The sequence below is a fragment of the Heterodontus francisci genome, chromosome 10 (assembly GCF_036365525.1).
Source record: "Heterodontus francisci isolate sHetFra1 chromosome 10, sHetFra1.hap1, whole genome shotgun sequence".
In the NCBI taxonomy this organism is placed as follows: Eukaryota; Metazoa; Chordata; class Chondrichthyes; order Heterodontiformes; family Heterodontidae; genus Heterodontus; species Heterodontus francisci.
In genome coordinates this window covers 108,135,894-108,151,778 of record NC_090380.1, presented here as the reverse complement: position 1 = coordinate 108,151,778, position 15,885 = coordinate 108,135,894, and the positions used below count along the sequence as shown (strand labels likewise).

General features: G+C 44.7%; 1 protein-coding gene across 3 annotated transcripts in view; it reads left to right on the top strand.

Moving 5' to 3' along the window:
* gabpa (GA binding protein transcription factor subunit alpha) overlaps nucleotides 1–14,814 on the top strand; it is a 63,224-nt gene extending 48,410 nt beyond the window's left edge. For all 3 annotated transcript variants that reach the window (XM_068041254.1, XM_068041252.1, XM_068041253.1), the window contains exons 10-11: nucleotides 6,349–6,541; nucleotides 14,233–14,814. In XM_068041254.1, the coding sequence (XP_067897355.1) occupies nucleotides 6,349–6,541; nucleotides 14,233–14,464 (425 nt within the window). In that variant the 3' untranslated portion in view covers nucleotides 14,465–14,814. The remainder of the gene's footprint in view (nucleotides 1–6,348; nucleotides 6,542–14,232) is intronic.
* Nucleotides 14,815–15,885: the final 1,071 nt, after the last annotated feature.

Genomic DNA, 15,885 nt, shown 5'->3' with positions numbered 1-15,885 from the left:
TGATATACATAAATGATTTGGAGGAAAGTATAGGTGGTCTGATTAGCAAGTTTGCAGACGACACTAAGATTGGTGGAGTAGCAGAGTGAAGGGGACTGTCAGAGAATACAGCAGAATATAGATAGACTGGACAGTTGGGCAGAGAAATGGCAGATGGAGTTCAATCAGGGCAAATGCGAGGTGGTGCATTTTGGAAGATCCAATTCAAGAGTGAACTATACAGTAAATGGAAAAGTCCTGGGGAAAATTCATGTACAGAGAGATTTGGGTGTTCAGGTCCATTGTTCCCTGAAGGTGGCAACGCAGGTCAATAGAGTGGTCAAGAAGGCATACGTCATGCTTTCCTTCATCGGACGGGGTATTGAGTACAAGAGTTGGCAGGTCATGTTACAGTCGTATAAGACTTTGGTTCGGCCACATTTGGAATACTGCGTGCAGTTCTGGTCGCCACATTACCAAAAGGATGTGGATGCTTTGGAGAGGGTGCAGAGGAGGTTCACCAGGATGTTGCCTGGTATGGAGGGCGCTAGCTATGAAGAGAGGTTGAGTAAATTAGGATTATTTTCATTAGAAAGACAGAGGTTGAGGGGGGACCTGATTGAGGTGTACAAAATCATGAGAGGTATAGACAGGGTGGATAGCAAGAAGCTTTTTCCCCAGAGTGGGGGATTCAATTACTAGGGGTCACGAGTTCAAAGTGAGAGGGGAAAAGTTTAGGGGGGATATGCGTGGAAAGTTCTTTATGCAGAGGGTGGTGGGTGCCTGGAACGCGTTGCCAGCGGAGGTGGTAGACGCGGGCACGATAGCGTCTTTTAAGATGTATCTGGACAGATACATGAATGGGCAGGAAGCAAAGAGATACGGACCCTTAGAAAATAGGCGACATGTTTAGATAGAGGATCTGGATCAGCGCAGGCTTGGAGGGCCGAAGGGCCTGTTCCTGTGCTGTAATTTTCTTTTGTTCTAAGGGACGCACAAAGTTAACACAGGTACAGCATACAATTAGGAAGACAAAACGCATATTTGCCTTTATTTCGAGGGGATTGGAGTACAAGAATAAGGAAGTCTTGCTACAATTCTATAGGACTTTGAGACCACACCCCGATAACTGTGCACAGTTTTGGCCTCCATATCGAAGGAAGGAAAAACTTGCATTGGTGGCAGTATACTACATTAGTTCCTGGGATTAGAGGTTTGTCCTATAATGAGAGGCTGAGTAAATTGAGCCTCTACTCCTGGAGTTGAGAAGAATGAAAGGTGATCTCATTGAGACATACAAGATTCTGAAGGTACTTGACAGGGTAGACACTGAGAGGTGGTTTCCACTGGCTGGGGAATCTAGAACAATCTCAGGATAAGGGGTCAATTAGTTAGGCCTGATGAGAAATTTCTTAACTCAAAGGGTTGTGAATCTTTGGAATTATCTACTCCAGGGGGTTATGGATGCAAGACTGAGAGATTTTTGATCTTTCAGGGAATCAAGGGATATGGAGAGTGGGCAGGAAAGTAGATTTGAGGTAGATCAGCCATGATCGTATTGAATGGCAGAGCAGACTCTAGGCTGAATTGTCCATTCCTGCTCCTATTAAGTTGTTTTATGTTCTTCTGTACTGTATTATTCGGTGGTATGATCCTTTTCTCCATATTTCTTGATAGTCTTCTTTGGCCTCCTTGTCTCAAGAGACAATGGGTAAGTGCTTAGAGGTGGTCAGTGGTTTGTGGAGCAGTGGCTATAAAGGCCAATTCTGGAGTGACAGACTCTTCCACAGGTGCTGCAGATAACATTGGTTGGGGCTGTTACACTTTTTTCCTGCCAACTGCTAAGTCTCTTCGACTCGCCACTCTTTAGCCCCTCCTTTATGGCTGTCTGTCAGCTCTGGCGATCACTCACTGGCAACTGACTCCGACGACTTGTGGTCAGTGTCGCAGGACTTCATGTCGCATTTGCAGATGTCTTTAAAGCAGAAACATGGACAGCTGGTGGGTCTGATACTCTTGCCTAACAAAAATATATCCATGTCAGTCTTGAGAATTTCAATTTAAGCCAGTATCCATAGACGTTTTTGGGTGTAAACTCCAGATTTTCACTCCTAAATGGCCTAGCTCCAAGATAATCATTCTTTATTTCCCCTCACCAGACGAAATCATTTCTCTGTGTCTACCCCATTGAATCCTTTTATCATTTTAAACACCTTGATTAGATCAACCCTCTGCATTCTAAGCTCAAGGTTTACACAACCTGTCGTCATCATGTAACCCTTTAAGCCGCAATATCATGCAGTCTTTCTCACTTGCATTCCAGCTGCCCATGAGACGAAGGCCATCGTCCCATTAACTTTTTGTACCACTGCACTAGCTTTTAGTGATTTTTGTAAATGGAAACTGTTACGATCCTGTTGAGAACTGTTAACAGGCAATTTAACCTTTTTCTTTTTAAAAGTTATCACTGAGAGAATTATACCACAAGATTTCATTTTTTTAAACAAAAAGCTTTGAGAGTTAAAGCAAAACACTACTAAACATCACTATTTGGAAACATTTATATTTTAAACTTAAAATCTTAACAGAACATGAAGTCGTATACTTCAAACTCTAAATCTCAACAGAACACCCTCGCCTGACTTTTACTTTCCACCCCAAGAGTTCCTCTATATGTTACAGTATCTCGATAGTTTGTTCACTTCTGCTAGACCAATCCAAAGCATACCACAGCTCTTAGGAATTCAATTCTATTCCCTAGTTTCTCTGCTATCTTCCAAAGTCTCAGATCTGCAGAGATTCTCCCTCTTGCTTCCGGCTAGGTAAATCCTCCAGTTCTCTTCCAACACTTCCTGAAACTGGACTTCCCAGTTTGAGCACAGACCTTACTCAAAACAGAAACTCTTCTGGTTCCTGATGGCTTCCTTGCTCCTGAGCCCAAAGCCAATAGCTGTCCAAAAGACCCCTACTTTCTTTGTGGCCAGCAGCCTGTCTGAAGTGAACAGCTTTCCAAAAGTCAACCGCTTGTCAGCAAGCACACAGGTCAAAACGCCAACAGGCACTCCCTGCATCTGTCTCTACAGCTTGTGGTAGATATGGGATGTCCCATATCCCATAGCAAGTTAAGCTAATTACCTCCAACTCACAAGACATCTTTGATTTCTGATATTCACATGAATAATTGATATCGCTAATAAAACAAAGCAATATTTTCCAGATGTTCTGCTTCCAACTTCAAACTAAACGAATCAAGTTTTATGGCTCTCTGTCTCATGGAGACATCTTTGAACTTTAAATCTTGGGTGGTCTCCAACTTTTTGAAATTCTTACAGCTGCACATTTAATTCTCCAAAACTAAAATATTAATACAAATCATAAACCAGGTGATCGTAACAACACCTAAATCCACCTCTCGCCATGAAGTAAGTGTTCCAAAATGGATATCTCTCAGTCTGCCGCATTGAACTCCACCTGCCATACTTTGTCATTTACGGCACAGAAGGGCGCCATTCGGCCCATCGAGTCCATGCCGGCTCTCCACAGAGCTACTCAGTCAGTCCCACTCCCCAGCCCTGTAAGTCTATTGCCTTCAAGTGGCAATCCACTTATTTAATCTGTCTGTTTCTTTGCAGCTTCTGCTTCCATCCACGCAACATATTGTGCCTTCTGACGTAGTATCACCTGCTCACTTGGATATACAACTCTTATTCCATCATCCAAACGATTACTAAATATGCGGAAAAGCTGAGGTCTCAGTACAGAACCTTGGGGAGCACCACTTTTCACTTCCTGCCAATCAGTGAATGAACCCTATATCCCAAACATTTACTGATCCATGTCACAAGGTCACCTCCAATTCTTTGTGCTCTTGTTTTTGCTAGTCTAATGTGCCAATCTGACACCAATTTGTGAAGAGATAAGCTGATGCAACACAGAAGTTTCCTGCTGTTTGGAAATGTGCAGCTGCATGGCCTGACAACTTAACCCTCAATGCCTAAGCAATCTTGTGCTTGTATTTTTTTATTTGTTCATCCTGTATAATTCTGTACTGGCTAGAGTTTTGGAAAAGGGCTGTTCCCACTGATGGTGCCTCAATGGTGAATAAATTCTTAATCAGGTCCACACTGTGTGGCCTACAGAGAGAAAAGTTTGGGCTTTCTCCCTCGATAACCTCAATCCCAAACTACTGAGCTAAGTGCTTGCAGATGAGCTGACATGCCTGGACAACTGTGAAGAGAGTGCTGACTTTAAATGTTGCTTTCCTTTTTTCCTCCCTCTGCAGAAGGGGCTGATTTTTGGTTGCTATCTTGTATGAGTTTTAATTGAAGGCTAGGAAGTGGTTGTTGGGGGACTGTCCTACCCCAGAGGTGGCTGGTGGAGCAGAGTGCCTGGTTCTTTGCTCATCTAAAAACCCATGTATGTGAGCTCACTGGATAAAGCTTTGTTTATCTATTTCTGCTCTCTAATCCAAGGGTTTTAAGCCCAATTGTACCCTAATTGTGACCCAGCCAAGAGTTATAACTCTATGCCGATTGGCGATCGAATCTTGGATCTTCACGTCAGAATGGCGCAATTCCACACCAAATCATGTGTTTACCAAATGTTAACGTTTAAAAAATAATCCTCTTTAGCCTGGTGTGATGGTAGATTAGCCTGTTGGCGTTCCTGTCTATTGTTGTGCTCAGCCACTGCCTGAACGTAGAATCACCTTGGGTTTTTTCTTGCTTACCACCCCTCGAGATTATCTCGAGTGGCATTGGTAGAGGTTTGGCAACTTCTCCATCGGTTTCTCTTTTTTTTTTTTTTCCCCCCCCCCCCCCTGCCCCTCGCTCCAATCCACCCATCTATTTAAAACAAAAACTCATGTTTGCATGAATGTATGCATGTTCAACTAGGAGCAGGAGTAGGCCACTCTGCCCCTTGAGCCTGCTCCGCCATTCAGTAAAATTATGGCTGATCTGATTGCAGCCTCAACTCCACGTTCCCACCTACCCCCGATAACCTTTCACCCCCCTTAGTTATCAAGAATCTTTCTACCTCTGCCTTAAAAATATTCAAAGACACTGCTTCCACCGCCTTTTGAGGAAGAGAGTTCCAAAGACTCACTAACCTCAGAGAAAAAAATTTCTCCTCATCTCTGGCTTAAATGAGCGACCTCTTATTTTTAAACAGTGACCCCTAGTTCTAAATTCTCCCACAACAGGAAACATCCTTTCCACATCCACCCTGTCAAGACTGCACAGAATCTTGTATGTTTCAATCAAGTCGCCTCTTGCTCTTCTAAACTCCAGCAGATACAAGCCTAGCCTGTCCAACCTTTCCTTGTGGCCAGGCTTCTCCAAGTTCAGTCCTAGTCCATGGGCATTATGGGAAAATGATCCACCTCAAGAATAAGTGGTAAGGAATTTGTGAGATTTGTGCTGTTACTGTCCCCTATGACAGATGCAGCCTATGTTATTTCTGAAAGAATCTCCTTTGATTTATGTTAAGACCTGGTTTTGAACAATCCAGACATGCTGTTGAGAATCCACCATCTGCAAGGCAAAGTCGAGCAGTGTGATAAGATACTTTCCACTTGCCTGGCTAAGTGCAGCTCCAACAGCACACCAGAATCTCCAATGCCATCCAGAACAAAGCAGCCTGCTTGATTGGCACCCCATCCACCACCTTAAACATTCAGCCCCTCCATCATGGCTGCCGTGTGTCCCATCTATACGTAAAATGCACTGCAGTAAGTGACCAAGGTTTCTTCGACAGCACCATCCGAACCCCCGACCTCTACCATCTAAAAGGGCAAGGGCAGTAGATGCATGGGAACACCAACACCTATAAGTTTTTCTTTCAAATCTCACACCATCCTGACTTGGTAATAAATCACCATTTCTTCTCCGTTGTTTGATCATAATTCTAGAACTCCCTCTCTAACAGCACTGTGGGTATAACTACACCACATGGACTGCAGTAGTTCAAGGCAACTCACCACCACCTTCTCCCGGGCAATTAGGGATGGGCAGTAAATGGTGCTTTGCCAGAGGTGCCCACATCCTGTGAATTTTTTTAAAAGCACATTTAGTAGGTAGCCCAGAAGCAGTGAGCTCAAATCCCTCCATAGCAATTTATGAAATTAAAATCAATAAATTTGGCAATTTACAGGAAAACACCAGAAAATTAACCACAGAAAGCTGCTAGATTGATGGCCTTCAGGGGAGGGAATTTGGATTGCGTGTAGCTCTTAATGCCCTCAGCATATTAATTGTCTATGTTTGAAGCACTAATATATACATCTAAAAACACCAAGATGATTTATACTGTGTATTTAGCACTGATGCAAAAATGTGTGATAATGAGTTGTATGCTTTGTGCCTTTAGGGAACAATGGGCAGATCCAACTCTGGCAGTTTCTCCTGGAGCTTCTGACAGACAAAGATGCACGAGACTGCATTTCATGGGTTGGAGACGAAGGGGAGTTCAAACTGAACCAGCCAGAGTTGGTAGCTCAGAAATGGGGTCAACGGAAAAACAAGCCCACCATGAACTATGAGAAACTGAGCCGTGCACTTAGGTAAGTAAACTGAGCAAAGCTGCATCACCCCGATATTTTTATAATTCAGTTGTACCGGCAGTTCTGACTGATTGATAGGATTGTGTGCTTTCAGATGGTTTAATAATTACATGATGCAGCCATAGGTCAGTGACAATTCATTAAGATGCCAGTGTTTCCTGGTTGTTTCTTAGGCCAATGTAAGTGCAATCCAAAATTTGGTCATCTATTAAATGTGCTCTTTATTCTCTATGATGACTTGTAGTTTCACAGTCACTGTCCAGTGACTTGCTGAAGTGGTAATTCTTCCCATATGAGCCCACACAGTGAATGACAGCAAGGTATTTGGCCATGGGGCGCATTATGGCCCAGCTTGATCCTGTCCTTGGCTGACATCCGTCATGGGCGCACAAATACATGTATAGACTCTACAGCAAGGATCATTTGGATTTGGAACAGAAATCTTGCTATCTTTTTTTATTTTTATTTTCATCACCACCAGCAAAGGGTGCTGAGGTCAGTTTTTTTTTTTAATTCATTTATGGGATGTGGGTGTTGCTGGCTAGGCCAGCATTTATTGCCCATACCTAATTGCCCTTGAACTGAGGCGTACAGCATAGCAACAGGCCCTTCAGCCCACTGCGTCTATGCCGACCATAATGCCTATCTTTACTAATCCCACCTGCCTGCATTAATTCCACATCCCTCCATGCCTTGCTCATTCAAGTACCTGTCCAGATGCCTCTTAAATGTTGCTACTGTTCCTGCCTCCACCACCACCTCAGGCAGCTCATTCCAGATACTCACTATTCTTTGTGAAAAATTTGCCCCTTTTATCCCCTTTAAACCTCCTCCCTCTCACTTTAAATCTATGCCCTCTAGTTTTAGTCACCCCTACCATGGGAAACAAACTCTGGCTATCTACCCTATCTATGCCTCTCATAATTTTATATACCTCTATCGTGACCCCTCTCAGCCTCCTTCGCTCCAGGGAAAACAGACCTAGACTATCCAATCTCTCTTTATAACTCGAGCCCTCCAAACCAGGCAACATCCTTGTGAATCTTTTCTGCACCCTCTCTAGCTTAATCACATCTTACCTGTAGTGCGGTGACCAGAACTGCACACAGTACTCCAGATGCGGCCTGACCAATGTTGTGTACAACTGTAACATGACTTCCCAACCCTTGTACTCAGTGCCTCGGCCAATGAAGGCAAGCATGCCATACGCCGCCTTCATCTGGTTTAACTTCCCAAAATGCATCACTTCACACTTGTCTGCGTTAAATTCCATTTGCCAATCCCTTGCCCACTTTCCCAGTTGATCTATATCCTATTGTAACCTTAGACAACCACCTTCACTGTCCACTATACCACCAATTTTGGTGTCATCTGCAAACTTACTAATCATGCCCCTTACATTCACATCCCAGTCATTAATATGTATGATAAACAACAGAGGGCCCAGCACTGATCCCTGCGGCATACCACTGGTCACCGGCCTCCAATCTGAAAAACAACCCTCCACTACCACCCTCTGCCTCCTGTCACCAAGCCAATTTTGTATCCAGTTTGCTAGCTCACCCTGGATCCCATGTGTTCGAACCTTCTGGACCAGCCTACCATGCGGGACCTTGTCAAAGGCCTTGCAAAAGTCCATGTAGACAACGTCCATCACCCTGCCCTCGTCAATCCTCTTAGTCACCTCCTCCTCGGAAAACTCAATCAAATTCGTGAGACGTGATTTCCCACGCACAAAGCCATGCTGACTATCCCTAATCAGCCCATGCCTTACCAGATGCATATAAATCCTGTCTCTCAGAATCCCTTCCAATAACTTTCCCACCACTGATGTAAGGCTCACCAGCCTTTAGTTCCCTGGCTTAACCCTGCTGCCCTTCTTAAATAAAGGCACAACATTAGCTATCCTCCAGTCTTCCGGTACCTCACCCGTGGCTAACGATGATACAAAAATCTCTGCCAGGGCCCCAGCAATCTCCTCCCTTGCTTCCCATAGCATCCTAGGATACACCTGATTAGACCCTGGGGATTTATCCACCTTAATATGCTTCAAAACCTCCAACACCATCTCCTTTGTAATGTTGATATGCTCCTGGATATCGCTGTTCCCTCCGTTGAACTCACTAGCTTCTATGACCTCCACGGTAAATACAGGCGAGAAATATTCATTTAAGACCTTGCCCATTTCCTGTGGCTCCACACATGGGTTGCCACATTGACCCTTAAGGGGACCTACTCTCTCCCTAGCTACCCTTTTTTACTCTTAATATACTTATAGAATCTTTTAGGATTCTCCTTTATCTTATCTGCCAGAGAAATCGCATGGCGCCTTTTTGCCCTCCTAATTTCTTCCTTAAGTGTAGTCCTACATCCCCTATACTCCTCGAGGGACTCGCTCAATCCCAGCTGCCTATACCTGACATATGCCTCCTTCTTTGCCCTGACTAGACCCTCAATATCCCTCGTCAACCAAGGTTCCCTAAACTTGCCAGCCTTGCTCTTCCATCTAACAGGAACATTCCAGCCCTGAACTCTTCCTATCTCACTTTTAAAAGCCTCCCACTTGCCAGATGTCCCTTTTACCTGTAAACAGCCTCTCCCATTCAACTTTTGAGAGTTCCTGTCTGATGCCATCGAAATTAGCCTTCCCCCAATTTAGGACTTCAACCTGAGGACCAGCCCTATCCTTTTCCATAACTATCTTGAAGCTAATAGTTATGGTCACTGGTCCCAAAGTGCTCCCCCACTGACATCAAACACCTGCCCATCCTCATTTCCTAAGAGGAGGTCGAGTGTAGCCCCTTCTCTCGTAGGGCTATCCACATACTGCTCCAGAAAACTATTCTGGACACGCTTAACAAATTCTTCCCCTTCTGATCCCTTAGCACTAAGGCAGTCCCAGTCAATATTGGGGAAGTTAAGATCACCTACTATTACAACCCTATAATTCCTACACCTATCTGTGATTTTCCTACATACATGCTCCTCCACTTCCCTCTGACTATTGGGGGGCCGATAGTATAATCCCATCAAAGTGATCACCCCTTTCTTATTTCTAATTTCTACCCATATGGCCTCTCTAAGTACTGCCTTGATGTCCTCCCTAATCAATAGTGCAACTCCCCCCTCCTCTCTTACCTCTACCTCTGTCACGCCTGAAAGATCGGTACCCTGGAACATTGAGCTGCCAGTCCTGCCCATCCCTCAACCACGTTTCCGTAATAGCTATAATATCGCAATCCACGCTATGAGTTCATCTGCCTTACCTGTAAGGCTGCTTGCATTAAAGTAAATGCAGTTTAGCCTACCAGACCTTTCACGCTCCCTGTCCTGCCCCTGCCCGGCCTGCCTACTGGACTTGCTTTAACCTCTACATTTGCCTCAACTATCTCATCTGAGAGACTACTACTTTGGGTCCCACCCCCCTGCAAGACTAGTTTAAACCCTCCCGAGTAGTGCTAGCAAGCCTCCCCGCAAGGATATTGGTCCCCCTCCAGTTTAGATGCAACCCGTCCTCCTTGTACAGGTCACCTCTGCACCAGAAGAGATCCCAATGATCCAAGTAGCTGAAGCCCACCCGCCTATACCAGCTCTTCAGCCATGCATTCATTTGCCTAATTCTCCTATTCCTACCCTCAACTAACACGTGGCACAGTGAGTAATCCTGAGATTGCAACCCTAGAGCTCCTGCTTTTTAACCTTCTGCCTAACTCCCTATATTCACTTTGCAGGACCTCATCTCTTTTCCTGCCTATGTCGTTAGTACCAATATGGACCACGACCTCTGGCTGCTCACCCTCCCCTTTCAGAATGTCCTGCAGCCGCTCCGAGACATCCTTGACCCTAGCACCAGGGAGGCAACATAGCATCCTTGAGTCTCGTTTGCGGCCACAGAAACGTCTATCTGCACCCCTTACGATAGAATCCCCTATCACTAGCGCTCTTCCAACCCTTTTCCTCCCCTGCTGTGTAGCAGAGCCCTCCGTGGTGCCACGAACTCGGCTGTTGCTGCTATCCCCTTGGGGGGGGGGGGCGTTCATCTCCCCACCACACCCCCCCCCCCCCCCCCCCCCCCAAACAGTATCCAAAGCGGTATATCTGTTTGAGAGGGGGATGGTCACAGGGGACTCCTGCACTACCTGCTTGCGCCTACTACTCCGTCTGGTGGTCACCCATCTCTTTTCTGCCTGTGCAGCCATTACCTGCGGTGTGACCACCTCACTAAACATGCTATCCACGATGTCTTCAGCATCGTGGATGCTCCAAATTGAATCCACCCGCAGCTCCAGCTCCATAATGCGGGTAGTCAGTAGCTGCAGATGGATACAATTCCTGCACGCATGGTCTTCAGGGACACTGGAAGCGTCCCTGATTTCCCATGTAGCGCAGGAGGAGCATATCACGGGGCTGAGCGCTCCGGCCATGACTTACCCTTGGGTTAATTCGTTATTCCCTGAATTAAAAAATACTAATTATACTCGGGGCCTTGATCTACCCACTTCAGTCTAAAATTCTTTTTTTTTAAAAAAACACTTTAGTGGTACTCACCTTATCTCCAGAGGTTTTATTTTCGACAAAAAAAAACTTACCCCTTATTTTTTAAGATATTCTAACAGCTTCTACTCACCTACCAATCACCTTGCAGCTCTCCTGTGATGTCACTGTTGGCTTCCCCTTTCAAAACTCGGGCGCGCTGTCGCTGCGCTTGTTAAACACCGCTGGTCTCACTCAGTCTCCTTCTTTCCCGCTGTCGCTGCACTTTTTAAACGCCGCTGGTCTCACTCCGTCTCCTCCTTTCCCGCTGTCGCTGCACTTGTTAAACACCGCTGGTCTCACTCAGTCTCCTCCTTTCCCGCTGTCGCTGCACTTTTTAAACACCGCTGGTCTCACTAGGCCATTTCAGAGGGCATTTAAGGGTCAACCACATTGCCATGGGTCTGGAGTCACATCTAGGCCAGAGCAGGTAAGGACGGCAGATTTCGTTCCCTAAAAGTAATTAGCGAACCAGATGGGTCTTTACAACAATCGACAATGGTTTCATGGTCACCATTAGACTAGCTTTTTTTAAAAATTCCAGATTTCACTATCTGCCATGGTGGGATTCGAGACCATGTGCCTGGAGGACTAGCCTGGACCTCTGGATTACTAGTCCAGTCCAGTGACATTACCATTACGACATCGCCTCCCCACACTTGTGGTTGAGAACAGCTCCCCCCCCCCCCTCCCCAGCCCGGGTGGGGGCTGGTGGTGGGCACAAGGAAACCCACTTCATCTTTTGGGTGCCTGTGGACTATTTCCCTACAGTTCATCTCACCTTCCGTCCCCATACTCCTACTCTTGTGCTTCTCTATATATCAGTCTCTCTCCTCTTCTTCCCCAACCAAAGTTTATTTCTGACATTCGTAGCCCTCTTCGGTAGTTGCCTCTTGACCATGCCCATTGATGCTAAATTGTATTTGTTTCTACTTCACAAAGATAACAAAACAAACTCCAATCTGATCATATGTTTAGGAAGAACAGTCAACTTGTCCTACAATTACAGCTTCAAGGTGTTAAATGATTCCAAGGTCTCTGTCTCCACTACACTGCACAGATGTGTAGTCCATTTGACAACCTTTTTATGTGGAGAGCATCCTGACCTCCGTGCTGAATTTGCCATTTTGCTCATGACCCTTTGTCCTATACTGTCACAATTTAACCTGTAGTCTTCTAGACTTGTCTTCAATATTTGCTTGAATATAGTTTCTCTTCTCTATGCTAGCTCATTCAAACCTTTTAATGCTCCTGTGAGCTCTAGATTGTAAATATGCAGCTTGATTTATTATGTAGGTCAGGTGTTTTAAGAGATTCTCGTTACTCTGCAGTTGTCAGGCATGCAAATTTCAGTGAGTCAGTGAGCAAGTAAGGAATCCACTCTGAGGAGGTGAAATGATCATTCCCAGCAGAGGGGCTTCCCACCAACAAAAATTGTTTCGAAACTACTTTGTCACACTTATAATGTGCCCTTCATCCCACTTTTGTATTGGACTGGAGCATTATACCTTGAAGCATTCTGCTGCCTGTTGCAGCTCTGCTTTAAGCTGCTCTTTCTCTCTGTGGGAAAATGGCATTGAAGGTGTCGTATTGAATGGTGGGGCAGGCTCGATGGACTCAATGGCCTATTGCTGCTCCTATGTTTCTAAGCCACAAGTCTAATTCCTGTAAGTAACTTTTACCTAAGGGTGGAATTTAATCGCTATTTGATGTGAGGAGTTTTCACAGTGGAAGTTCGTGGAAATTTCTTACAAAAGAGAGTCTGAAATCACTGCTATCCTATTTTTCATTAATTTTGGCGAATTGTATCCTCTCAAACTTATATGTGAAAGAATCCAGCGTAATTGACAATCTATTTTCTGTTTGTGTCTTTTTGGGTTTTTTTCATAATGTTAGATGGTGCAACAATATACAGTAAAAAGCTTTGTTATCCGGCATGTACCAGATCTAAGAGGTGCCCGATAATCAAAAATTCCACTGAAGAGTTGTACTTGGCAAGGCCGGTGGCAATGATATTCCATTCTGAAAGTTATCACCGAAAGACCGAAGGATACCCAGGGAAAGCAGATTTTTAATTTTGCTTAATCATACAGTGTCAGTGCACCAATATACCTGCAGTACACGTGCAAATCAGCCCTTTCCAACAAGCATCACTAACTAATGCCAAGGACAATCGGCTGCACTCAGGAAAACTCGGCCCGGGAGAGCTTTTGAGAGATTTTGGAAACGCCAGATAATAGCGCTTGCCGTTTGGTTTGGTGTCGGATAACAAAGCTTTTACTGTACTGAGGAGAAAGTGGCAGGGCAAATTTGTAGCAATGCTCATGTTTTCTCAGCAAAGATTATATCCATCTGTTTTCCCACTTAACATGAGCTATAAGAATAGGTTGTGCTTGCATATCAAAGGCAGGAAGGAGGAAAAAGGGTCTGGGATCTCTTTGGCTCTCCTTTATGTTTATTAGAAAGGGTGGGTGGGGAGATGGAGGTAGAGAGAAAGGGTCTACAATTTGGAGGAGTATATTAGTTTAGATTATCAGGGAAAAGTCATCAATTATCTTATGAGCTTGTCTGGAGTCCACACTTTCAGGAAGAGGGCAAGCGACTGCTGGTGATTCAGATACTGAGCATCACCAGTTCCTGTGAAGCGGGGCCTTTCAGCTCATTGGTTCATTCCCAGCTGCCCACAGCCTTCACATCACAGTCAGCGGGACTCACTAAATCAACAATTACACCTGTGTTTATCCAAGATTTGTGACTGTTAGAGCACAAACATTCAGCACCATTCACCTTACCCAGAGGAGAAAAGGAGAGCTGATGGGAGAAAGACTAGCAGGTTTGTGTTGTGGGGAGTGAATTGAGAGTTATCAACCCTGCTGTAGCCTCCCAGCTGTTCCAAAACGTGCAAACAGCCAGTTTATAGCAGCAGTGGTGGAGATTTGGTGATTTTCACCCAGGAAATAGTCCATAGGGTTTCTTCTATTTGAAGAAACTGCATGCAAAGGCTGTAGTTCAGAAAGCAGCTGAAGAAAACTAGAGGGAGAAGTAGCAATCAGGTGACTTCTGGCTTTGGTTTGAAAAGCTTGGAGATGGTAGAAGGAAGGAAATGCTGAGTCTTGTATCTGTGTACTGTTTAATTTCTGGTCCTCTTTCTTGCCCAGATATTATTACGATGGAGACATGATATGTAAGGTCCAGGGGAAGAGATTCGTCTATAAATTTGTATGCGATTTGAAGACGCTGATTGGCTACAGCGCAGCGGAGCTGAACCGCCTAGTCACAGAGTGCGAACAGAAGAAACTGGCCAAGATGCAAATCCACGGTATGGCAGGACAGCCAGTCACCACAGTAACGCTGGCTGCAGCCTCCCTGCAGACTGAGAAAGACAGTTGAAGTATCCTATCTAAGGCCTGAAGCTTGGTGTGCACAGGCGTTTTTCTCCAACTTTGAATGGCGCCTGTTCTCTGGTATCCTGGTCGGGTCGAGTGACTTCATCCTCCTTCAGCTTCTGGGACTGTACAGTGTAAACATAATGAGCTGCCTCAGAGGGAGGTCGAGGCAGGGACTCTCTGTCCCACTGTTATATGTACACTGCATTAGCAGTGTAAAAATGGAGCAAGCATTAGCAGCAGACTTCATGGTATATTAAACAAGTGTACCTGCTTCACCTTATTCTATCAAATTTTTTGAGTTATTTTTGCAGATATTTTTACCCTTATGTGAATTTTGAATAAAAAAGGTATACTCAAATCTTCACACGTGTGATTAATGTACCTGCACTTATAAACAGTATTGTTATGCTGGATGGCCACTCCTACCCCTCCCAGCTCAGCATTTCTTCCGTCTCCTAAAGGTGGGCTTGGAAGTGTGGTTTTATGAGGCTTTTAGTAAACATTCTCCCTACTTTTTCCCCACTCCCTACCACTGCCACCTCTGCTAATAGCTCATTTATCCTGCGCGTCTCAGTTGGGAGCCCTTTGGCAGTGTGGAAGGTGCAATCTTCAGATAAGATGACGAGGACAACTTGATTTTATGTAGGGAAAAACATTCCGTAGAGTTCCACAAAAGCATAATCTGACCAAACCAAGGAAGGAGATATTGGGAATGGTGAATAGAAACTTTGTAAAAGAGTTGGGTTCTAAGGACACCACTACAAGGCATCCAGAATATAAAGGAAAATCGAAAGACTTCTTTGAATTAAAAAAAGTTATCAGAACACTCAAATGGCAAATAGAACCTCTGTTCTGCAAATGGTCCTGAAAGCATTCCTCTTAACAATTTCAGATCGTTAAAAGCAAGAAAACCCATACTAGAGAAGAGATGCTGGTTTCAGCTGCTGTATAAATGGGCAAGATGATAATTGAAGACATAACACAATGTTGAAGGCCATCCCACTTTCTAAAGACAATAGAAGAATCGAGGAGCTTTCAAGAGATCTGAAATACCAATTGACAGGATTCATGAATGTGAGCAGTTTGCAATTCAGCTCAAATGCGACAACTGCAGCACAATTATTACTTTATGTTCACTGTGTTTGTGGGAAATTTCAGAAGCTTTTCTTTTTTTGTCAGATGTTATGAGGCGAGCAATGAGGATGCTGTTGCTGTTTGCGCAGACAGTGGTGGTGTTGCCAGAATAAGACCCATAAAACCACAGGTAATGGTGACAAACCAAGCATTCGTTTCAAAAAGCATGGAACCTGAATTACAGGCTGTTAAATGCAGCTTATAATGGCTGTGAATTTTGTGAAGTCCAGACCTGTGAATTCATGTCTGTTTGCAAAGCTGCGTTCAGAAATGGGTGCGGGGCAGGAA